The sequence below is a fragment of the Thermobia domestica genome, chromosome 2, assembly GCF_964235325.1.
Source record: "Thermobia domestica chromosome 2, izTheDome1.hap1.1, whole genome shotgun sequence".
NCBI classification, from domain to species: Eukaryota; Metazoa; Arthropoda; class Insecta; order Zygentoma; family Lepismatidae; genus Thermobia; species Thermobia domestica.
Genome location: NC_137455.1, coordinates 294,877,843 through 294,905,377, shown reverse-complemented (window position 1 = coordinate 294,905,377; position 27,535 = coordinate 294,877,843). Strand labels below are relative to the sequence as shown.

At 34.5% G+C, this 27,535-nt stretch overlaps 1 protein-coding gene across 1 annotated transcript in view; it reads left to right on the top strand.

The window, feature by feature from the left end:
* The window catches only part of LOC145678589 (uncharacterized), an 820,101-nt gene that overhangs the window by 520,421 nt on the left and 272,145 nt on the right, over positions 1–27,535 (top strand). Inside the window, exon 4 of the mRNA XM_081748923.1 lies at positions 15,269–15,311. Coding sequence (XP_081605049.1) covers positions 15,269–15,311 — 43 coding nt within the window. The remainder of the gene's footprint in view (positions 1–15,268; positions 15,312–27,535) is intronic.

The window sequence follows — 27,535 nt, the reverse complement described above, 5'->3', positions numbered from 1 at the left end:
GTGGTTACGTAAAAGGACAAGATTTATTTTTGGATTTGTATGTGATATATTTATCTTGATGTGAACTATAAATTTGTAATTATAAATTTAAATTTATTTAAGAATCAATCAAAAGTATATGCCTAATAGGAATAAGCTTTTAAATTAAATAACTATGACGTAAGCACAAAACATTTACGTGTAGGTGTTAAATTTAGAAATACCATAAACATTTAATAATTCGTTCTTAAACGACAAGAGAGAAGAAAGCAAACTGATAGTGAAAAAATCAACTTCGAGATTTCAACGGATTTACATGTTCCGTAGTCTCTACATGTCGGAAAAAGAGGTTTTGCATACGCACAGAGAAATAAAACGTATGTGGTGTATGTAAAAACGTAGGTTACATGCGTAAATCCTCTAGTTTTTAACTTAACTTACGACTATATGTACCTAGGTAAGTTCCTGCCGCAAACGTATAACTGAAAATGTATATTTTATTATACTTCTCGTATGAGCGTTCCGTCTATTCGTATTTTCCGTATGAAAGTAAGAATTGTATATATCAGGGAAGGATCTCACATACAGATAGACGTAAATAACATATGGCTGACGTATGTAACAATCATATACGTGGGTAGTATATGGAAGAATGTTAGATGCCACTCATCCTGCTGTGGCATGATGTAACATCTTAGCGAGAAAAAGACACTAAGTATATAATATATGGATAGCATATGCTCCGTACAGATTTACAAAGCAAACATATTGATTCCGCATATATGTATTGTATACCGCTGTCGGGATAACGGATTTTTCTCGCTGTGAGCAGCTCGGGGAGGCATAACGATATGTCACATTTTCTTACTTTCGATGCTATACAATTCAATGCAATGAGACATACTATACCAGAGTATACAGATGCTATATGAGTAATGACACAATAGTCTCTTCTTCTTGTATTATTTCATAAAGAAGTCGAGAATAAGAAGTAGTAGAAAATCATATCAGTTTGCAGATTTTTTTCTGAATGGATTTATATCTGCAACTTTAAAGAATGCTTTTATAGGTAATAAACTTAATTTTTCTTCATTGTGATATATACTGTAGAGCTTCATCTGTGCAGATTGAATAAAATCCGACACACATCGTATTTAAAGAATTCGTTCCCTGCAAAATCCTTCATATTATTAGTGAGTTTCTATTGTTATTAGGTTGACATATTGTCACAAATGAATTTGTTTCTTACCCCAGTCCGGAGCGTTACAATCTGGACAGGACAAGGCAGGTGAGTAGTATACATAGTGAATGTGACATGAGCGGATGGGTTCTATTTGAGGTCAATGTGCCATGTACGTTTTGGGGAAGTGCACCTGTATTGCGTTATTAATATCGTACCACTGCTTCTTTTAGGAAAGATAACAGACTAATCTCCGTGCGGGATTATCGTATGTCGTTAAATTCGAAAAACATATTTTCGTTCACATTCCTTGCTTTACGTGATTCCTAACATGGGAAGTCCTATACAAATACTATGTCCGTCTGTCTCTCTATCTATTGCGTTTTTATACTTCCAAACTATGCTATTTATAAATATTGGGAGTCTTGAAGAACGATTATGTCCATCTATCTAGCTATCTATTGTCTTTTCAAACTTCCAAACTATGCTATTTATAAGTGTAAAAAGTCTTATAGAACGATTGTGTCTGTTTATCTGCCTGCTTATTGTGTTTTAAGATTTCCAGACTTTGCTAAAAATAAATATGAAAAATTTCTATAGAAATTTTATGCCTATATGTCTACTTGTCTATTGTGTTTTTAGACTTCCAAACTATGCTATTTATAAATATGGGAAAAATTTCTATAGAACAACTATATCCGTCTATCTACATATCCATTGTGTTTTTAGACTTCGAAATTATGCTACATATAAATATGAGAAGTCTTGTAGAACGACTATGTCCGTCTGTCTGCATATCTACTACGTTTTTAGATTTCCCAAGTATACTGTGGACAAACATAAAAGTCTTAGCGAATGATTATGAATGTCTATCTGCCTAACTATTGTGTTTCTAGGCTTCAAAATTATCCTATACATAAATAAAGTAAGTCTTATAGAATAACTGTATCCGTCTATTTCAATATCTACTGTTTTTAAACATCCAAGCTGTTATTTATAATGGACAGCGAATTCGTCCGTTTGTCAATTGACAGGTTTAAAAAAAATCAATCTAACGTCTCAAGAATAGTTCACCGTTAATCCTCTGTTCAAACAGGAAGTGGTAGAAATTAACTATTTTGTTTCAACGTTGCTCGTCGTGCAACAGAAACGGACATAGATAGCGGAAAGTAGTTTTCTGGAATTGATTCAGTATCTCAAAAAAGGATATAATCTTCTCTCCCTTCTCTCTACTTAAACCAGAATTGGTATAAGTTTACTACTATTTCCGGTTTCAATATTGATTTCCACAGAGCAAAAGATAAAATATAAAAGAAATTGTTTTTTGATATGGATTGAGAGTACCTAGAATAACTTTTATCTTGACCTTTCTCCATTTATGCAAACTAGAAGTGGTGGAAGAAAGTTTTCCAAATCGAACACTGATTTGCGTAGTGAAAAGTGGTAATTGATAGCGAGAATAAATTATTTTAAATAAGTTTAGTAACACAAAAATAGGTTCCATTTCTGATTTTATTGCACTATAGTAACCAAAACTGGATCCCAAGTCGCAAAAACAGACTTCCTATCATTTTCCTTCTTCTTCCAAAGCCAGAAGTTGTAAGAACTAGTGAAACTTCTGGTTTCAATATTGATTCCTATATATGGATAATACAGGGTGCTCCATATTTATGTATATGATGTTTGACTGACTGTAGTATTTGTAGTTATGAATAAAAAGTTTCAATGCGGAAACACTGTGTAGCCTGAGAGTGATGATAACGGTCACTGGACTTAGAACCATTCGTGTGCCATACCAGTGCGAGAGTGGCTGAACGAAATATTCCCTAACCTCTGGATCGATCGACGGAACTCTATGGACTGGCCAGCTCAATCTTTTGACTATTGCGACTTAGTCTATTTTGATCTAACAGAAAATCAATCAAAGCGCTTGCAAAGAGTGCAAAATGCCTGCATTAGATTAATTTTCAATTTAACATCTTACAGGGAACATCTCACATCATTTTATACAAAACTGCCATGGCTGACGTTAGTTGAAAGAAGAAATTTATATAATCTTACCCTATTGTACAAAATACCTACTACCTCAGAACCATCGTACCTAGCCCGTAGATTTTTATATTTATCAGACTTTCATACTAGAAGCACAAGATCACAAGATAATTTCTTGCTCTCCATATCCAGTCACAATCTGATTCATACTCAAAATCCTTCACAGTAAGTACTACACGCCTGTGGAATAGTTTACCTCAATGAATACACAACGTTTCCACAGTTGCCAAATTTAAATATCTGTAAATTCCCTTCTCTTAAGTAAAGATAAGGGTACTGGTAGCACATGAGGCATCTTCGTTTTACCAGATTATTAATAATCCATATATGAACACACAACCAATGGTAACTTATGTTAATTTGTACAGCTTATATATTCATACCTCTAGTACCGCTATATGCAATATGCAACTTAGGTTTCTCCATGTTATTTTGTTTCCTCTATTGTATATTATTTTCAATTTTTGTTTTTGAAGTGTTAACTATTCTTTTACTTAAGTAGTATATTCTTTTTTATGTGGTTCAATACTTTTCTTTTGTAATTGTTAATATTTTCTATGTATTAGTGCTTTTTTTATTAAATGTATGCACGTGATTAAGTGCTCGGAGAAGGCTGCAGAGCCTTAACATCGCCACGTAAAACAAGTCATAAATAAATACCACCTGACTTTTTGTTATAAGGTGTTTCAAAGAACAAATTGCATCAACTTCACATACGAACTATGGGAAGCTATCACAGAATAACAGTCAGAATACCACGGGTCTGTCAAGCTGTTTGTGACAACGTTACCCTTCATCTCCACACATGTATCGATTTAGGTAGTGCATTGGTTGATCATGCCATAGAGAACAGAGATTAAAATTCTTGTAAAGACATATATGTGAGTAACATTGTTATGTTCAAGTTATGTTGCTAATTTTTTTTTTTATCGCAGTCTTCGAAACATGATATACATAATTATGGGCTACTCTGTAGTAAAAGAAAACGAGAAACTCTTTCTTATGAAGGATTGAGCGTTTGATGAACAGCTTCCATCTCTTATATTATCACTAAAGCCCGGATTTTTATGTAGTACAAAGTACTGAAATATGTACATAAATATGTAACAAAAGTCAATGAAATATGTAAGAAATATGTTAAAAGTATGAAAATATGTAAACATATTTTTTCGTGTTTATTTTGCGTCTGTGCTATTTTCTTCGCTAATAAATATACTGTAACATATTTATGCAATAAAAGTTTAACAAGTGTAAATAGCTTCCTACACATACGTACAAATTTTCAGGAGAAACAAATGAAAATATGTATCAAGAAAGTAAAAAATCACATTATTGAACATTTAAACATAAAAAAAATATTTATTTAAACAAAAGGCACTTACTTTTAGGACGAACAATGAATCACTAAATAATGTTACGCAATGGAAAAACTCTTACCTTTGGAACTTTCAAATTTATAACTGCGCGTTTGAAAACTTCACTAACTTTCGATAGATACGTTCAAGCTTTAATAAGAAACAAATAGACTTTGTAAACACATTATTAAAAACAGCACCACCCGTAAAGGTTGCACATACAAAAAAGGTGAGAAAGCTAGCAAACTGTGTGCGTTTTAGTTTGTTTTGTCGGCACACATCCGAGTGGCGTCTGCTTGCAAAGGCGATAAGCACAAAAATCCTTATATTGTTTTCTTTCTTTATATATATATATATATATATATATATATATATATATATATATATATATATATATATATATATATATAAACATTTTTTTTCTTTTTTTTAGGATTGGAACCGATAACTGACGACGTTTCTTTTCATATTATAGAGTGTACGATTTTTTTTAACGCAGCTTTCCCGCAATGCAAATCGGTTGAACAAAGTGAGAAAAAAAATACAGATAATTAAATAAAGTACTCTTTGAGTTATTATTCCATATATAGGCCTATCTTTATTTGCGTATTATTTGAAGAAAATTAGCGAAAAGGAGCAAGGAAACTGAATTTATGTAAAAATATGTACAGTAGACGGAAAATATGTAACAGACTTCAAAATGTGTAAAAATATGTAACGTGATTTTGGTTTATATGGCCCTTTACTTCGTAATTTGAAAACATTTCATATTTTCCCCAGCGTACATACAAAGGAAAAAATATGTAAAAACATAAAAATCCGGGCCTTAATTATCACTCATTTGCAGACGGAAGTTATGAATCTACTATTTTCGGTTCCCATAGTTTGGAAGTTTACGGTAGGTTCAGCATATGAAACGAATCTTAGCATACTTGTTTATTATTGTTATTATTATTTAATAATAACAACAACAAGAAGAAATTACACAGAGGAAAAAGTATCTGGCGTACGTAACAATGTAGGTTACATGCGTAAATTCTTAGTTTTTGAACTTAACGTACGACTATACACTGAGAAAAAAATTGTAGGTGGCGTACTTAAAAGGATAGGTTACATACGTAATTCCTGTAGTTTTTGGACTTAACGTACAGTAGACGTATAACTGAAAACGCATGTTTTATAATACTTTTTGTATAAGTGTTCAATCTATACGTACTTTCTGTATGAAACAATGTAGGCGGTCAGGATCTCACATACAAACGGACGTATATAACATATAGCTGACGAAGGTAACATAAGTACCGTATATGCATGTGATATACGGAAAACTGTTAGATGTCAAACATCCTTCAAGGCATGACGTAACATCTAAGAGCAGTGCCTATGTAGCATACGGATAACGTATGCTCAGTACTGATTTCTGTAGTAAGCAAGAAGGTACCGTATATTTGTACAATATACCGCTGTCCGGAGAACGGATTTTTCTCTGTGTTTATAACATCGTATGTGTTATAATACTTTCTGTATAAGTGTTCCACCTTTACCTTCTTGACATATAAAAAAAAACCGTATAGGATCTCACATTCAGAAGGACGTATACAATACAGTATATAGCTGACGTATGTAACATACGTAACGGAAGACTGTTAGATGTCAGACATCCTGCAGCGGCATGACGTAATATCTAAGAGGGAAAAAGACAATACGTATGTAGCATATGGATAACACATCCGTACAAATTTCCGTAGTAAACATATGGATTCCGTGTATTTGTACAATATACAGTTGTCTGGATAACGATTTTTTCTTAATGTAATTGATGTAAGTGGAGAGTATTGTTCGAAACAACATACTGTTGTGTAAGAAGTTATATTCTGTGACGTGAATTGTTTTTGTGGTTAACAAGATTTGAATATTGTACGATTGAAGATAGTTGTGTCTATATTATGTTTCCTATCGATCTTCGTAGTCCGATGTTGTTGTAACTTAGTGTTTAGATTACGTTTTCCTTTGTGGTCAGAAAGTCGTGAGAACGCATATAAGTTTAGAGAAAATTCAGCGTTATCCTTGAATACACAGAACGAATGGTGGGAACAACCATTTCATACTATAGTCATTGAGCTCGTAGAAGGAAGAGAATATTTTTCAGTATTAAAAAAGAAAAACTTAAAAATAGGAAAGGGAGAGGAAAATATAGGAAAGAAAAGTAAGAAAAAGAAAAGGAAATAAAGGAAAGGAAAGAAATTAAAATGATGGTGACGAAAGGAAATTAAAGGAAAACAAAAGAAGCAATAAAGTACTTGATTAACCGACGAAGTAATAAACTTTCAAACTCTGTTTATCATCATCACGATGCAAAGTTTGCTCAATGTGGGAAGAGTAAATGTCTGACAGTTTTTTTTTTTTTTTTTTTTTTGAACATGCGATATGAATTATTCTCTCAATCAAATGCAACTGAATACTTTGTATTCTGTCTGTTTGCAGATGTTATATCGTCCAAAAAGATAATCCAAACAGAATCTCTTTACACACAAGACTGTAATTGAAACGAATCATCATTAGTAAAAGCCTTGTAAATACCTCCTTCTTCCTAACATTTCATACCCTTTTGTCCTTTCGTTTCTGGTAGAACTTATATCGAAGGGTTCAAGTTCAACGTTGAACACTTCAAAGGATTAACTCCATCAAATCGATTTTATGTAAACATTTCATGAAATATTCCACGAAGTAAAGATGAAATGGAATTTCAGTCCATACATCCACTCTCACATGTGTAAAAGGACATTTGATGACAAGGTTATTGAGAACGATTGTGCAATAAACATAACCAATATCAACACAGGATAACTGCACTGACAAAGATTCTGCCATAGCCTTGTTGAAAATTGAGTGTAATGTTGAAAGAGTTGCTGATATTTATTTATTTAGAGGAATATTAAGAAAGTATATGGATTTTTTACGAATTATTTGCACTAGTTGTTCTCCCAAGACTTCGGTTCGCTATACACCATAGGTTAAAATCGAGATTAATTAGAAGTTTTAATTACTTATTTACTTAATTAAAAGATTAATTAAAACTTATTAAATTTGTTCAACTCACTTACGATTATACAAATATCAATGTTCTAATCTAAATATGGTTACGATTTGTTAATTCAGTGTTTCTCAACCGATGTGTCGCGACACACTGGTGTGTCTTCGCAGTCCCCTAAGGTATGTCGTGAAATTTTAGCCTCCAGCGATAGCAATAAATGCTCACATGTCAGTGCTATCTAGAGTCATTATAAGAATTCATAAGTTTCACTATTATAATAGATATTATTATTATTATTATTATTATTATTATTATTATTATTATTATTTTATTATTATTATTATTATTATTATTATTATTATTATTATTATTATTATTATTATTATTATTATTATTATTATTATTTATAATAAAAATATCAAACAAGAATGTCACGATGTGTTGGACGTTCAGTAAATTGTGTCGTGAATCAAAAAAGTTTGAGAATCACTAGTATAGTATGCTTCATGTATAGTTGGAGTAAAGCTTGTTATGTACTACACTGTTCTGAAGGTAAACAGTAACAACTGTATACACTGTGCTCATGTTGCTTACTTAATCAATTATATTGCGTCTAACATCTGATAAATACTTGTGGATTTTATGTAATTACAAACCTTTTTTTTTTTTTTTTTTTTTTTTTTTTTACATTTAATTCGACGCTTGATTTCGTGATAAACAGTGAAGCATATTCATGTTTAGTATTATCATTATCCATTTGCAGATAAAGACAAACAGGTAGGCAGCGAACGAAATGTAACTGAGCGGCGACTTTGAACTATTAGAAATTAGCGTTGCTTAAAAACTGAGATTTTTTGTTATTGAATCTCCAATATCACAATTTCATTTTATATTATATAAGATACACCAATGTAATAGAATCATATTAATATGTAATTAATATATTTAAAATTTTATTAAGAAATGGTACTATAAAAAGGAAAATGCACGTAATATAGAAGAAATCATGTATTATATACAAGTATGTTAACGCCCTTTTCCCGGAATGATGGTCTTGGGAACTCCAGAAGACAACCATCCATGCAGATCAGGATGCCATATTCCCCTCACATGTATTATATCAATAACATAATTGAATATGTATAAGTGCTCCTGAAGATTTTTTTAAAAAATGAAATATATTGAATCAGAAAATGAAAATGAAAAAGAAATGCTTAAGAAATCAAACAAAAAAGGAGAATAGAAATAGTAGGAACTTCTGGAAAGAACAAAGAAGTCTTTGGTATATTGTCGACAGACCATATATTGTCCTCTCGATTAAAATCGCTATTCTTCATGATATATTATAGAAAAGTTAAGAAAAATAAGCAAATGCCCCTAAATAATGATTCGAATTAAAATGATCAACATTAATAACGATCAAGCAGTGTCTTTTTATATACTGACTGGACCGAAACTTCTGAAATATTTAAATCTTAAATATATGAGGGCACTCATTTGTGGTTATAGTCCTAGCTTCAACTCCTGGGTTCAACTCCCGGTGGAAGAGCATCAGAGCGTTGCAATGCGCTCAGTACACCAGCTTAGCTGCTGATAAAAGGACGTAGAAATGAATGAATCAATTAATTAAACGTACGATTGACTTGTACGTAAGTAACGTGTACTGTAAAATTCAGCTCTACAAGAAAATGAATCACAGGAAAACGCGGTACCGCTATCGTTGTTAAAATAGTAAAATAGTAAGACTAGAATTGCCGGGTCCTGTCATTTATCTCCACATTCCTTTAAATATCCGCTTATTTTAACCCTATCAACCATATTTTTCGAAATTTTTGCGCCCCTCTGGTCCGGACCTGAGTTCACGTAGGAATCCGATTTTTTTTAAGAATACGATATTATATACACAATACGTGTGCAAAATTTCAATCTCGTATCTTAGAAACTAAGGTTGTGAAAAATTTTTGAAAGTCTAAAGTGACTCGTTTTTTTCATATTATATATAAAACACTACAAAAATGTACTGCATCATTACTATTTGACCTAAAGTCGTGGTTTAAACTCCATTTTCTTCAGTATAACAAGCACTTTCCATCGGTACCACTCACGTGTCCATATCTTATACCTGAACCGGAAAATTCGGGAAAAACCTGGAATACTTTTTGAAAATACAGCCAAAACGCTTTGCCCCTCTATGCCTGGCCTGGGTTCACGTAGGGATATCAGAACATTTGACAAATACCCAAAGGAACACACAATCCGTATGCAAAGTTTCAATCTGATATCTTGAAAACTAAAGGCGTGAGACATTTTTGAAATTTGCCTTAAGAAAGAAAATAAAAAGTCACGCCCCTCCGCCCCCACTTGGAGCCTCCAAGTTGACCATCCGATTCTGAAACGCATCTACGGTGTTCTTTGGTCTGTTCTTGACTTGACCAATAAAAAACCCGGCTTACATATCTGTTATAGCACCTAAATAAGCGATAAAAGACGATAGTACGCCATGGTAACAAAAGTTACCATAATTCCTAAAAGGGTTAAATATTGCAGAAATGTACATATAAGTGTGTGTGTGTGTGGAAACATACGGAATAAATTATCGTTAAAATCAATTTATATACTAAATAAGTGGTCCGTAAGAATTTCAAGGTACAGAACATCTGAAGTGTAGGTGAAATTAAAATATTCTCGTTTCATTATGCAAAGATCGTGCAACATTATGTGGTCTTGTGGACGAAATAGGGGGAAATGGGTCTGCTTAGTGTAAACCGAAGGCACTTGTGATTTTAATCATACTCTGTGAGTCTTTTTAATAAAATAATAATGAATTATTGTCAATTGTCCTTCCGATCTATTATTGTTTAATAACAGAGACGTATGACATGAGGTGTATACATGATGAAAATAAAGTAATAGACAGTACAGTGGGTCAGTGGTAGAGCTATCACCTCTAATGTTAATGGTTTCTAATTCGATTCCAGCCTATGAAAGATTATGAAAGACAACAACGTGTCGGTGGGCTTTCTCGGGGTTATCTCTTTACCTCCAGCATCCTCATTCCACCAATTCTTTTACAATCACCCACTTCCACTAATCATTTGTTTCTTTTAACCTTAAGGGGGTAATCATGGCACGTAAAACTAATAAATAAATAAATAACCCGCTTTCCTGATTTTAATATGAATTTATTTTATAGCAGGGATGCAAATAACTACTCGCCCACTTGCCCGAGGCGAGTGGTTCATCGGTGCGTGTGAGTTTTTAATATCACTATTAAAATACAAAAAACAAATAAATGATTTCTATTGTGGGATGTGGGCTAGTACCTTATTTCTTGGACTAGTAGCTTTTTTCTTGGACTAGTAACATTTTGTTGCTTATTTGCATCCCTGTTTTACAGTATTCATACTCAGAATTTAGTGACAGGATAACGGGAGCACATTTGTCATTCATTCGTTTTAATATTACTGATTTTATAGCATATGGATAATTTTAAGAAGATATATATAATGAGCAGGGTGCGAATTACCGGGGGATGAAGGAGATTTTCCCCCTCAATCACATTTTGTTCCCTCCCAAAGAAGTCAACTGAAATATCCCTACCGGGAATGCTCGTTTCCCCCCAAGCTATGCTTAGTATAATGCTAAATTTCACTAATTTTTGTCATTCCTTGTAAGTTTAATCTGCTAGCTGTATTTCGAAATGAGCGATGTAAACTACTCAGTTTTGGCCATTTCTAATTTACCTACTATTTTCATTGTTATTCAGTTGAATTATATTCCCCATGCTGTAAGCGTCGGTGGACCACCGAGAAGCAACTAGCGACCTCTCGCTAAAAATCGGTGGCCCCATTTCCGTGATGCAAATTATACCACCAGCGGCCCACCAGTGGCAGAAATGCGACGAAACACCAATGAACCACAAAATTACTCCCCCGAAATATATTAAATTACTTATATGTGTGGTTTGTTTACATTAATGTGAGTCTAAAAAACACTCAAAAACTACTAGAAAAAGGACCCCGAAACGGGTGCGAACCACCAAACTTACGATTACTAGGGATGTATTGTTCCGACTTCACCACGGAGGCGATGAAGAAAACTTCGCTTGTAGAGGGATAAATCGTTGAGGTCTTTTTAATTTGGTGAATCAAAGTACTTCCTTAACCGTGTATATTCGACGATAACCGTTTGGGATCAGATAAAACGCGTTCGCCATGTAATTTTCTAACAAAATGACACGCGTCTATTTACCTTATTTCATAGTTCTCTCATATTCACTTTCTAATGATTGGCGACAGTTGCCATCTAAATTTATACAATTATACGCACTTGTCTCAAGATTTTTCACTTCAACATTTGAACACGTTCAAAAAGGTTAGGTATTTTGTGTGTATAGTTATATAACTCGTATATGCATAGTGATTGTCGGTAAATTTATGGAATTAATAACTCTTTTATTTACAGATGTTATGTCATATTTATGTACGTACGAGTTGTGTGTGGGGGGAGGACGTTAGGCATTATTGTCTCATTTTGAATTATTGCACCTTCAGACACTACGTCCTGTTCGCTTAATTTTATCCCCCCCCCAATATAAGTTATCTAATTCGCACACTGATAATGAGTAAGCATAGAATATGAAGCATTTTTAGAAGATATATCATTAAGTCTGTTAATATGTAGTAGTATCTAGCTGCTGTCCAAAAACACGTCAAAAAAATCTTCCATCAGTAAATTACCCTCTTTACATTTATTTCAAGACTATTATATCATATTATTAAATTAAATATTTGTTTACGAAATGCGAAGTAAATAATTGGTGTTCAATATCTGTCAATATAATAGAAACCACAATATCTGTCTGCAACTGAAATACCACTTTCAGAATTCCCTCTCCTCTACTAATGCAATCTGCTGTTCACCACTTCAACTGTACAGTAAACAAATGAAGGATCCTATGTTGGTGATTTAACTATTAAATTACATGTTCTAGAACTCCGAAACTAGGACTGAAACATCAACTTCGCAGTTTTCAAGCGTGAGAGTAATAATTTGAACACGTATGTATAGCTTAGCTTATGGAATATAAGCTTATATTCTTATGTTCTATAAATATTAACTCACAGAATACTACATAGCGTTTAGAAAAAATTTCTAGCGTTTAGAAAAATTTTCGACAGTGATCTTAACGTCTAGCAAAACATGGAGCATTCAGAATATTAGTAAATCTCGTTATATCCAAAGTTGTGAGCAAAATAAACAAAATTTGTACGGAATACTTAATTACAAAAATCAGTTAACATTGTTTTTCATCCTGTAAGAGTTATTTACAATGTCTGCACATGAATCTTTTAAGCTCTGATGTCCTAAGGATGTCCAAAATGACCGAACATGATTCTTTTCTTCACTTAACATGCCATATACCACTCCATAGGACTATTTTTTTTAAAAAAAACTATAGCAACGCTAGTTTATGGGTAAGCATACATGAGGTCTTTAGAATAAGAACGACATAAGTACCAATTGTTAGTATCGAACAGTGGTGGCTCCAGATTTCTGCAAGTAGGGAAGTCACACGGGCAGTGGTGGCAAAACCGACATGTCCTCCTGCTAAATTCCAGCACCCAGCCGACTTTGGGGCCTCCAGTGATACTTCACTGTGAGGACTTTTCCATAAAAGAAAAATAACAAGAACTTGCCATTCAATAGCAATATGTCCAGTATATGTCTTATATATTAGGAGCTAGTGGTCTACTATGCCACGCTTAATTGCATGCATGGGGAGCATGCCCGCGACCGTTCTGTCTATTTAATGGACGGGTACCGCTAAAATGTGTCGCACCCCGCCCGTGGTTCCTCAATATACGCTATTGATCCTCGTGCACTTAGTGCACCGTCAGAATTTGTCCCCTAATTCCGACTCGCCGAAGCGATTAACCCCCATTCTCTGAGGGAGTGGGATACGCCCACTGCGCGGCCAGACCGAAGTCCTGAGTGCCTACCACTAGACCTACTGGTTGAGGCAGACTGGTAGCTAGTCAGTCCTACCATGCTCTGCAGGCATGGCGCCCGAGGGTTATAAGGCAAGCTCACCTCCCGCCCATGTTCACCGTTACCCAGGTTCCTGGGATTGGCTCCCACAAGCTACCGAATCCCACGGTATGACCACAACCCGGCAGAGTCCAACCCAATTCCGGGGCCCCAGGCCATGCCCGAGGGGGCTTGTTCAATCCCGGCCCTACCTACCTCTATCGTTCCACTGGCAACCGCCTTGTCATGTAAAGGTACCACGCACACGTCGAGATACTCTCGTATCTCATCCCGGACCCAATGGTACGTGTTGAGTCACCATTTGAGTTTAGTGCCGGCCCATATCCCACATAGTTTCCTTCCTTTGGCAGGATCAGAACCGTTACCCAGATTCCTGGGATTGGCCCCTCCCCCACATCCGTTTGGTCCCCTGCAGGCAGGAGTCCAACATTCCTCCCCCCCGGTAAGGTCGTCCGAACAATACGGGACTTCCTGTAATTACGGTAGAGGTTAACCGTACATTACCAGACCCAATGGCTGATGTAGACTGTCTACCTTTAAAGACAATGGCCATTTGGAAGCGGCGGTTCCCCTGGTAGGGTCGTGGCTCCTGCACCCAATTGAACGCAGAAGACCTGGGACGAAGGAGTGACCCACTTCCTCAGCACTCCTGAGGTACGAGTATGCGTTAGGATACTCAGTATCCCATCCCGGACCCAAGAGAACGCATTGCACTCTCTTTTAGGGCGACACCAGCCCTCCCGGTAGGGCGCTGGATCCGCCCACACTCTTGGACACCAGCTACCCACTCTTTTTGGCGTGTTGGGGTACCACGCAGCCTTATCTCCCGGACCCAAGGGCACGAGTTAGTCGCCCATTTCGGAGGATGCCCGCTCACCTCCGCCGGTAGGTTGTTGTCCGCCCTTAATCCAGTCCATAAAACAGGACTGGCCGAATCGGTTGGATATCCGAGATGGAGCCTGTTTCCAAGATCCACTCGAACCTATCTCCCCCTCCAGTCGCCAAGGGCCACGATGAGTGCGTTGGTGCGGAGGAGGGGGTCCCTCCCCCTTTCTCAGCACGGGCTTGGGACCGGCCATGGCGGGGTTTAATGTCTTATATATATATATATATATATATATATATATATATATATATATATATAATTAATGAATTTAATTTTAAATAATTTACTTAGCATGAACAATTCAAGCTATTCTAGAAACGGAAAACAATTTATGTTGCCAACATTGCTCAACCTATTTTTTCACTTTGAATTTCGCGATCGATTCTGTAAAATTCATCCTATTACATAATACATGCTTATTAATTAGCAATATAATTTGAAACGGGTACAAAAAATTAACTAATGGTGAAAAGTAATAGCTTCGTCTTTCGTTTGATTATGTAAAATAGGGACACGGTAAGATTTTCAAGATACATTAAAATTCAAATAAGTATTCGATCTTGATCGTTTCTAAAGTAGATCAGTTTTTCGTCTTATATAGTACGTTTATTTTTCTTTTAAGTTTATTTTTCAGGTGCTAAATAATTAGTAAAAAATATTAATATTTACTTTCTAAAATCTGGTTTCGTTCATAATAATTAATGTGGTATCTTTCTCTTTTTCTTTTACAGGATTCGGATGAAGTGCAACAACTGGAACATTTAAAACAAGCTGGTAGGTAAAACTAAATATTTTCTTTATATATAAAAAATGTATGTCTATAGGTCTGTGTGTGTGAGGTTTCCAGCATACCTCAACTCCTAGAGCAATTCTAACCAAACTTGGTGCACATATTACTTATAGTTTGGAAACGGGAAGACTCTTAACACATCTAGAGGGAAGTGGTAGGGAGAGACATAAAAATAATCGGAAGGCCGACATTAGTATGAAATCCATTGTTTTGGGGGTCCATGGAGTAATTGGTGACAGTTCCAATGGTCTTTACGTCGAAGTTTAGCCTTCCAGTGAGGGTTAAACCCACTAGCATACCTAGGGAGGATATTACGGCTGACATAAAAAAAATTATCGAAAACGTGCGATGTTAGTATCGAATCAGTCATTTTCGTGGTAGCTGAGATAAACAACAATACTTCCGATGCAGTTTATATTCATATTCAACCCCCATTAGTACTCCTGAGTGAGCGGATAAGTGGCGTGTAAAAATGATTGAAAATGACTATTTTAGTGTCGAATCCATAGTTTTCAGGATCCCTAAGTTTTGTGGTGATAGCTTTGGTGCCCTTTAAGATAAGGTCAGCTCCCAGTTGGGATAATACCATCAGCACTCCAAGGGCAGGGGAGGGGAGGGGATACATATAAAAATAATCGAAAATGTCTAATATTAGTGTCGAATCCATAGTTTTGAGGTCGCTTAGATAAAGGGCGATAAAGTACCCACTCCCTAAGCAGTTTAAGTCCGATTTAAGCCCCCATTATAGCCCAGGGATGCAAAGATGACAGATAAAAATATCGAAAGCGACATTAGTTTTATTTGTTTCGAATATTAGTTTTCAGCGTCGCTAAGTTAATTGGTAGCAGCCAGTGAGGGTAAAACCCACTTGATGCCCTCTAATTCCAAGTTCAACGCTCAGTTGGGGAATACTTCGTTAGTACTCATAGAGAAAGTGGTGGGACAGACATAATAATGATTTTAAAAAACGACTTATATTAGTGTCGAATCCATAGTTTTTGGGTCGCTTAGGTAAAGAGTGACACTCCAGATGCCATTTAAGACCAAATTCATCCTTCATTAGTACTCTGGGGCTTGTTGTGATATGTGAAAGTATTTGAAAATGACAGATATTATTGACGATTCATAGTTTTCCGAGTTCCTAAGCTATTTGGTGGCATTTCCGATTACATTTAAGTTCAAATTCTATCTCTAGGAGCAGTAACACCCCCTAGCGCATCTAGAGAGAATGGAACTGAGTAACATAAAGTGATGGAAAACTATCAATATTAGTATTGAGTTCATAATTTTCGGGGTTGCTGAGATGAACAGAGACACTTCCGATGCAGTTTAAATCCAAGTTTAGAATCCGTTAGTGCCTCCGGAAGGCAGAAGTGGTGACATGAAGAAATAGTAACAAGCGACCGATATTAGTATCAAATCCATAGTCTTCGAGGTCCCTAAGTTGATTGGCTACACTCTATATACCACTTAAGTCTACGTTTAACGTACAATAGTACCTATATAGGGTGGTAAGAAGGGATTGACATAAAAATAACGGAAAACAACCGACATTAGTGTCGAATCCATAATTCTCAATGTCGCTGAGATTAATAATAATTACACTCCTGATAACTTGAAAGTCTACATTCAGCCTTCATAGCATGAGAGTGAGAAGAGGTGAAAAACAAATGTTTTAAATGACTGAGATTAGTGGTCGTTGAAATGAAGAGTGATGCTTCCAGTGTCGTTTCCGTCTAAGAATATCGGCAGAGAGTAAGAGGCAGGTGAAAAGTAAAATGTAGAAAATGACTGAGATTTTTGTCTAATTCATAGTTTTCAATGTCTGGAAAATGTCTGACAAATTTGAAATGACTTCTGGAAGATACTTAGTACCCACTTCAAGCTAAAGTTTTTTTTTTCTAAATCATATCAATTTGATTAATGTGTTTTATGTAGGGGTAAGATGTTTCAATATTTATGGCAAAAGTAGAATACATGCTGCACTTTTATAAATACACTTTCACTGAAATAAATTTTCAAAGGGAGACTGGGATTCAACTATATCCCATAAATCTACTCTCCCCGTGCAAAGAACAGGTATTTCAGGTACAAAATATTGATAAACAGCCTAGTTCAGTGTTCCAGGCGTGGAAGAAGTAATAAAGATACAACTTGGATAGTTATTTTTTTCTATTCTAGTTTCAAAAATATAGGAGGATTTAGCCACCTCGATAGATAACAGTGGGTGACGGTTCATTTTACGTAGCTGTTTATTTACTCTCTAAGCTGGAGACTATTAGTTCGAAGTTAAATGTGTCTAATTTCTTAGTTCAAATTCTAAATCCAGTAAATAAAATTTTTCGATTGGATTTGATCTAATTAATACAAGAATTTTCAGATTGAAAAATAAACTTTGAAAGAAGAAATGCAGGGATACTTCCTAGTGATCGGTTGAGAAGAGGGAGGTGCATAGAAAATACAGAGGTATGAATACGTTTTGTAGCTCAAAAATCTAGTTTAATGGTATGGAAATAATAGGGATTATTAGACATTCCGAAAACAAACTGATTTGTGCAGTAGTGGGAAAAGAGGATGCTTACCAGGAACGGACATCATCCTGTCAATCGGACATCCGAGTCAAACCTAGTTCATTCGATAAACATAACAAAGATATGTTCTGGTACAAAAAAAGTTAGGTTCCATGTCAACGGAGTCAGTCCCTGGAGCCCATTAACCCTGTTAGTATAAAGAAAATCGTAGACTGGCAGTGAAATAGCTATTGCATCAACACTGTTCATTGGAAAGTCATGATTTGCAGTTCATTCTCTTCAGCATGAAACAAGCTTTCCAGAGGTGGTATGTATTGGTAGCCCATAACGTACTTGTTCAGGAAGAATTGGGTGAATGTTGGGAAAATTCCCTTCAGAAATCCCTCTCATCAATTTTAAACTTCTCTGGAGTGTTCCCATGTACAAGCACACAATCCAAATGTATCTAGGAAAATACTATAAGGGATAAAAAATGTGTGTATCAAGTCTTGTATTGATAGACGGAATAGGAATGAGGGAAAAGCGTGCATTGGTATACAAGCTTTTTCGTCATATCTATTTCGCCTATCAATACAAAACTTGGTACTGTCATTTCTTATCCCCTATTGTATTTTCCGAGATACACTTGGATTGTGTGCTTTTAGCCAGGGACACTCCAGAGAGGCCTAAAGTTGATAGGAGGGAATTTTCCCGACATTTTCCCAATTTTCTCTGTCCAAGTACATTGAGGGCCTCAATATATAACACCTTTGGAAAGCTTGTTTCATGCTAAAGAGAATGAATTATAAACCATGACTTTCCAATGAACAGTGCAATAGCTATTTCACTGCCAGTCTACGATTTTCTTTATGCTGACAGGGTTAATGGGCCCCAGGAACTTACTCCGTTGTCCATGGCACTTTTTTTTTTTTTTTGGTACATGAACATATCTTTGGTATGTTTATCGAATGCACTAGATTTGATTCGGATGTGCGGATGACAGATTCATGTCCGTTCCTTGTTAGTTAGTTGATAGTGCAGAATCCTTAAGGTCTCTGAGTCTGAATCTATGCTTACGGCTCAAGCTTAGAAGTGCGTAAACTCTGTAATCTTCATAGATATGTGGAGAACTTTAAAGACGGCAAGAAGTGAGCCACCGCATTGGAATCTAGTGACAAGGTTTGGAACCCCCACGTGACTCCCGATGGGAGTCACGTTAGATTGTCTAATCCATTTTGTTGCATGGTCATTTCTTTCACATGCCTTCATCCGATGAGTTTGGTCCACCAGTAAGATGGTCAATACTTCAATTGAAAGGGAGAATTGAGTGTCAATTTTCCATTAATAACGGTAACGTTTACAAATTCATTTTCAACCAAATGTTAGCAATATAAAATTGTGTATCAGAACTGTGACGAAGTGTAAGCGCAACATTTGGTATTTTTATGCATTTGATTGTAATTAACTTTTCGTGATTTATATTATCTCTTGTAAAAATATTCTTTGCTTCGTATTCATGAAAATTAAACAAGTGGATTGATGTGTTTACACTATTACTTGACTACTTGTTTTGTAAGTATCTACTTGTTTTTGTTAGCATTTGTTGAATTTTTACTTTGTACGGGCATTGTATTCGTATTTTAGCAGTGAAGAGAACTCTGGATAGGGGGTTTGATGATACTTCCTTTGTGTATGTTTGATGGTCTCTTAAACTGAATAGTGCAGCTGTTAATCATTGTACAATGGTTATTCAGATGTTTTAAAAGCTTTTCCACTTCTACCCGTAGTTTCACATTTTATTTTTCTGTATCTAAGAGGAGAAGTGTTTGCTTTGCTGTTGTGATACGTATGTATGTAAAAAATATAATTTTCAAAATTTAACGTTCGTAAAGCTGGAATTTGCAATTATACAACAAAATTACTAACTTACTTGAAGTTAAAGTTTTGTTACAAATAGACCCCTATTAAATTATATGTATATGAAGCTTCACTAAAAGTAATGATTTTTCCCAATCTATGGAAGGATATGTGTTGTAATTTAGCTAATTTAAGTAAATAACAAGGAGATTTTTTCCCTTTTCTAGTTAAATAATAAACAAATACTTGTATCTGAATCTGGTTCATAAACTAGCCGTGTCTATGTTTCATTCAGTAACATTTTTGATTGTAAACTTTTGTAATCCTCTTAAAGGATAAATAAATGATTACAAATATGTTTTTATTTCTTCCCTGTCAACGTTATGACTTTTTTAATATTTTTTACATCTAATTATATAGTAACGTATCAATGTATGGCATGAAAACCATACAGCATAGATGAATGTACACAGAAATAGAACATTAAATCAATTTAAAGACCAAAAACAACTATATCACAAGTAATATGAATATTATACAGTGAATATGAATATCCACTGTAAGGGAAGGAAAATATGTCAAGAAACATTTTTTATACAATAGAACCTCTGGGACGGAAGTGTTTATTTCTGTTTGCTCTTGTGACGTGTATCACTCTAACGAACAATGTTCCCAACAATAACGAGCTGACATTTTTGACATCATCTTTCCATCACATTGTTTTTGTAATTGTTTCATTATCTTTGTGAAACCTCTCGGAGTGTTCATCTGATAAAAAAAAAGGGCAGTAGTCTAAATGAGAGTCGATCAAGTGAATTTTAAACGACATATTACACCCTAAATCTGCATCTGTGTTAGCTTGCTCATAATTTGCAGCCCTAATTTTGCCCTACGACCCTGAGCTCCGAGTCAAAGAATAAAGAAATTTTATTCTTCGCTTTTTGGTTTCATCTTTTCCATCTACGAGAGCCTAGCTGCATATGGGAGCTTTGTCTCCTTCAAGAAGGAAGCGGATGGTTGTCACTTCGAGTTATCCTGGAGTTCATCGTCGCTTCGAGCTACACCATCAGTGAGTCAACCATAAACGAACTGTCATTACAAGTTTGTTTCTTATTCAATCAAACTCGATACAAATTAATTATTCAGTTGTTAATGAAAACAAGAAAGAATTCAATTAATTATAAATTAAATTATAAACCTGAGGCTGTAGCTATACTTTCCAGATATCATAAATACAACTTTCCTTCAATTGCAACTTTTCCATTTCTAAATAATCTACTGCTTATTAATTTTTAGATAATTGATTTAATTTTTCCTCTCCAGCGATATGTTCTTTACTCATATGTTTCACAAGTCATATTACGTCGTTATGTTTTCCCCTGGGTTTGTGTTTTATCATCTACCAGCACTTCGATTCTAGAGGACGTATTGTGGACAAACTGTAGGCCTACAGACTCGATAAGTTCAAAAGTCTTTTCCAGCTTTGGAATGTGCCACATTGCATGGATTCCTTGCGTCATGTCCATCTTCTGTCTTGATATGAGAACTGTGAATTGTACTTTTTTGGGGTTTTGATTTAATTTGAGCGTATCTTCCAGCAGCGAGGCTATATGAGAAGTAGACCTACAGCTTAACGTGGGACCTGAACCACATGAGCTCCTGCTGGAAATGGGACCTGGGTCTCACGCATACGCTATCCACATAGTCACAAGGAAACTCGTCTAGTCTTGTAGATCACGAATTCACACATGTGCATAAACTCTAACTAGTAAGAAAGCACCTTAGGGTTAATATTAGTATTAATATTATTATTTTTTAATAGACTTGTCAATACAATAAAGGCATATACACCTCGCTATTAATAAAGTAATAAGGTTTAACAAGATTATGCAGATTATTTTATCAATTTTCAATATTCTTCATTGACTTATAATAATAATAATAATAATAATAATAATAATAATAATAATAATAATAATAATAATAATAATAATAATAATAATAATAATGATAATAATAATGATAATAATAATAATAATAACATGATAATTAAGTATCGAAAACTCCCTAACAAAAGTTTCAGCAGTTTCAAAGCGATTACTTAGCAATACTGAATGTTAGGAAACTTATAACATATAATAATAGACAAAGACATTTCAAGACCCTTCATCAGCAATGAGAAATTTGAACATTATCAACCCAGACTAGTATGTAATACAGTATATAATACAAAGACCTTAAATATCACTTTATTCCTTATATGGATGGCCATACCGAAAATAAACGTTGAAACGCATACAAATATTCCTAAATCTAATCTAGTAAATTGAAGCAAATATATGTGACTGATGAGAAAGAATAGACCTAGAATTAAATCTGTAATTTGATTGGTATGTAAGAAAAAGCATGTATATATGTATAAATTATAAGTAGGCTACTTGTTGAATGAAACTTTTTTTAAAATATTACGGTTTATAACGGTGGATTGAGTTATAGGAAAATATAATATGCAGTACGATTCGATATCTCTGAAAGATTGGAGCATATACTTATGTTTGCTGAAGAAAACTTAGAAAACATATAAATTGAATTAGATAGATCGTACATAAAAATGTAGGTCGTACTGAATTTGTAGTCCACTGCATATTTGATTTAGCGAATGGAAGAAAGAAAGAAAATGAAGGAACGGAAACAGCAGCCGTCTTTTATGTATTCATAACTGTGTTAACAGTGGTCCACACAATTTGCAAATATACATATTTATCATGAGAAGCACGAAAACAGGAAGAATATTTTTTATCCGAGACTCATAGAAAACCTAATTCATCATATATTTTCGTCAAGATCGAGTGTTTTCTTCTGGGTCTTCTTCCTCCAACGTTTCATTATTTACTTGCATTTACGAGAGTAGGTCCACATACAAAAAGTACCTTTAAGTGTAAATCAATAGATGAGTGAAACAGATTTATTTTACATATATATTCAAATAGTTTACGTTAAACCTGTATTAGGCACATGCACTCGAGTCTATAAATTGGTTTACGTTAACTTCTATCTTGAAAACTTAGACTTCCCAAATATATGAATTCAAAATATTATAATCTGAAAACGTTATCTCTGTAATCTGCTTCTATTATTTTCTATCTTTGTGAACCTTACACCATACATTTGTAAGTTCTTGTTCAGTGACTTCATATTTAAATACATTATATAATATCAGCGTGCCCACCACACCAACTGGAATTCCATGTCTCTATTTGCTCTTTTATAACCTCTAAGTAAGAACCTACTAAAGAGTCTTTCATTTATAATAATCTGAAAGGATGAGTGTAACGTACTAAATATTCTTTACTATATAACACAGTAAGGACGAAGTGCTAAGAATTCTTTCATTTATTATAACATTTTGGATCCTCTGCCCAAATTTCCTCTATTTAAACCATCGTCATAATAAACAAGCTCTAGAAAGATAAATCATATCAAAATCTATATAAATATAATTACATAAATAAAAATGCATTCCTCAATGTCTATATATATATATATATATATATATATATATATATATATATATATATATATATATATATATATATATATATGTAGATACTGTTACTTTCAACTACATAATAATAATACAAACGCCCACGACAAGGTTCCAACGAAAAGATTTATGTATTATAACGGTAAAGGTTCGATATTTGTCTGTCAATGTTCGTGAACAAGTCATGTATAATGGTATTGGGTCCTCTTTAAAAGGTTTTATTACGCTTTTAAGATCCAAAGAATAGAGCACTGAGGTTCGTATTACGAACATAACAAAACTATAACCACTAACTGACTGCAGTAATACCTTTAGTACAAGTGCAGGCTAATAATGGTTAAGTGTTAAAATCTTGTACCTATATAATTCTAAATGTAACACTATATATATATATATATATATATATATATATATATATATTTAACATAGCGAATATAATGTTGAGGGAGCGTTAAAATGTGTAATAATATTAAAAAGTATCTATAAGAAATACGAATGAACGTATCATTCCTGAAATTTAGTATAAAAATTACCTTACGCTATAGAATCAGTAAATAAAGAGCGTTCAAAAAGTCTCTATACACCTGAATTGTCACATATTCAAAGCAATGAGAAAATTATTTTACTCAAAATGTATTATATTTTATGGCATAAAAGCACTATGTACAGGGCGTAGCATATACACACACATTTTCACAGCAAATGTTGGAAATGTCCTCCATGAGCCTCCAAACATGCTTGCACACGATTCAGTTGTATAGAGACCTTTTGAACACTCTGTATTTATCACAAACAACACTAATATATAAAGAATATGTTGATAATTTTACGTTTTAACATCATATTAGCATTTTTATTCTTGTATGTTTTTATGTATAACCCGTCAATTATCGAATTCTCGTCGCGGATGTGCGATTCAATTTCTGGCGCTTTCACGGACGCAAAATAACAATAAAATCCGAAATTACACTATCCTTGGATTGCATCACATTTTCGCTGCTTTCCAGATGTGATACTTATAGATTGGAATAAATCCCAAACACGATGGTTGAAGATATATTTAATTTCGTATCATGATTAAGTATTGGCATGCATTACAACATGTTCCTTTTTATAAGGTTGACACTTAAATATAGTGGATTGTCACTATAAGTAAATTATATTTTGGACATGTTAAATAATGAGTAAACTTCTTATCACACAGGTATTAGATTATTGGGAATAGAAACTGATTTTGTAAACCAAGGTGCCAGTCCAAGACGTAACAACATCCTTTTGCTGAAACCTATCACTCCAGTCTCTTTGTTCTGTTCAACCACTGAATTGTTCGTCTCTTGAGGACCACACAGGACACAACGGGATGAGGAGAGAGTGAGATATCTTGTCACTAAGAAAGAAAAATCACATGTGCTCACTTTTCACTGTTCTGGAAATACTGATAAGCAGATCTGCGGAAAAAATCATGAAAGGTTGCAGAGAAACTAAGCGTTTATCATTCGACTGTAGCATGACACGTGGAGAAACTAGAAAAGATGAAAAGACAGACAAATTGACCGAAAACCAAAGAAATCGACGCTTTGAATCTGCTGTACACAGTTACTACTTCTGCGCTACTAAAGCGATCCATTTTTCGAATATATTCACGTAGGCAAGGAAAATAAAAATCTTGTACGGCAACCGATATATATTAACAATGTTCGGATGACCATTGACCAGTTGACCTTCCTGTAGAGTTACGATATTTTCAAATATAAGAAGCGGGAGAATCTTAAACAAATGATTTTTGTGACACATTTTCTGCAACTAAAATGTTCCTATTTCAGATACGATATTACCATAATAATCTGCATATGTCATGTGTTTCAAGTTACACAATCATATTTACATCAATTTTACAATGTAATTCAAGTTACGCCACTTGTCTGTCCATTGAACATTTAACCCAATACTATAAGAATTTTTGAACCTGCATTTACAATTCAGATATAGTTATAACCAATGTTCGAAAAATCTTTCTTCAGACTTAAGCGCCAGTTCTAAAAAACCAAGCCTCATAATAATACAAATCTAATTTGATACCTTAGTTTACATATTGTAGATTAATAAGATCCAAGACTCGTATTTCCGGTCGCCATAGCAACCTGGCACCCGGGAGGTTTCAAGCTCTGATTATAACTTTAGTATTCCAACACAAACATTAAGAAAGTTTTGTTAATACATAAGCGACGAAATGTCATTCTAGACTTACAAAAAACTCATATACATGTATATTTGTGGTACAGATTTAATGTAGCACTCCTAGTGACTACAGTCGTATTGCAAAACTGAGAAAACGATTATCTATATCAAGGAGTAAAGTGCAGGTTAACTAGTATATTGAATGATACTAAAGAAGGGTAAGGCTCAGTGGCTCAGTGGTAGAGCGTTCACTTCTAGTGTGTAAGCTCCTTGGTTCGATCCCCGCTCAAGCCAAGTGAACTTTGTGTTGACAAACACCATGTTTCTGGCTTTTCTCGGAGTTCCCTCGTTCCTTCCCACTTTCTTCATTCCACCATTTCATCTAATTCTCATCATCATCGTTTCCTTTAGCCTAATTGGCATAACAGTGGGACGTAAAACTTAAAGATTTCATTTCATATAAAGAAGAGAAAGAGCCTTTAACTGAAGAATCAAAACAATTATTTATTTTTTCTTGTTCCTTGGATGTTTGATTATGTTTGAAATGCAAACCAGTATTCTTGTGTTATATCTAGTGTACAGAGGAACTTAATATTTTTCGAGAATCGAGACGAGACGAGATTTTTTTAAATGATACTTCCCGTCTCATCTCGAAACCGAGAAGAGAGCTGTCTTACTTTTCGTCTCATGTGCAACACTAGTCAGACTAATAATTGGCGCTAGTTGTGCTGTCTCCTACCTGACGCGATTATATGTCAATACGACGTGCAGGCAATTTGCAGACAAACTAAAAGCTTAAAGGAATAACTAGACGGTTTCAGATAGAAACAATTCATTATCTACTTGTGTTTCAGATTTATTTAAAAGTTCATTGTGCAATATGGAAAATAGACTAATGACACTAAATTATTAATGACTCAGAAAATGGCATAAGCTCTAATCATAAATAAGACATAATTTTAATTGTAAGCTGTGTGAAAAACCTACGCCTTCAATAAAAAAAAATCTGGTTACTTCTCTGACAGTCACTGGTTACTCTAATTGACGTAATGAAATCGTTATAGTGTAGTGAAGTTTCATCATTAAAAAAATATACATAAACATTATTTACTGTGTGGAATGTCAACTTCTTTAAACCATCATCTCACATGTCAGACAGCACGGTAAACGCTCAATCTCTACAGTCGTATAGGTATCATGAGGTGCAATTAGCTTTAATACAAGGTAAGGATGGATGAACATAACCGTGAGTTTTAAAACAGTTTCTTCATTTTGTCCTAAATCACACTTTGTATGATGATGTTCGGATTTTTGTCGTTGTTTTGCCTACTTTTTCTCTAGTTATGGATTTTAAATGTGAGAAATAAGCCACATAGATGTATTTGACAAGTTCTGATAGAACAACAATAGCTTGCCATTGTAAAATGTGAGGAATGAGACAGAATGTACCATGAACTCTCTGTTGTGACATCTCAAATATGACAAATATGACTGCGAATAACTAACTGAAGCCTTGAAGGATAAAGGTGAATAAATAAATAAATAAATAAATAAATAGATAAAAATACATACATTTCTGACCTTACGCACTGCGCTACTTTGAAAGTTCGTGGTACAGCAACTCCCTTTTAACATTTCTTGAAATTGATAAAGCTATATGGATTCCCGAAGGATTATCTCTGTTCATAAGGACAATTCGTTCCCATTGTCAGTTTCCAGGACGAAACGCACACCGAACATTCTAGAATCACTTGCAAATAGTAAAGCACGAGTAAGTTAAGTCAAAGTGTACTGTATGTTATGTGGTTACCAGTAGCAAGTTTCTCTTCCTTAAGAATAACGAAATTGTGTGGATTAGTCGACTAGGCTTTCCACATAGGGACCTTTACAAAGACAATTTATGTGTTGAATGGGAAGAATTGTGTGTTGCTTTGAAATTTAGTTAAGTAAAAAATCGTTTGTTAACTCCCGTCTAATGAATAACCTCTCGCGCCGATTTTCTCTAAATACCAGATGAACGTGGAAAAAGTTGGTGGAAATCGGTGGAAAGCAGTTCTTCTAATAGTTGGTGGAAATCGCAAGGAGATTTTGTGGTTGATTGTTGAAGTTCAACGTCTCC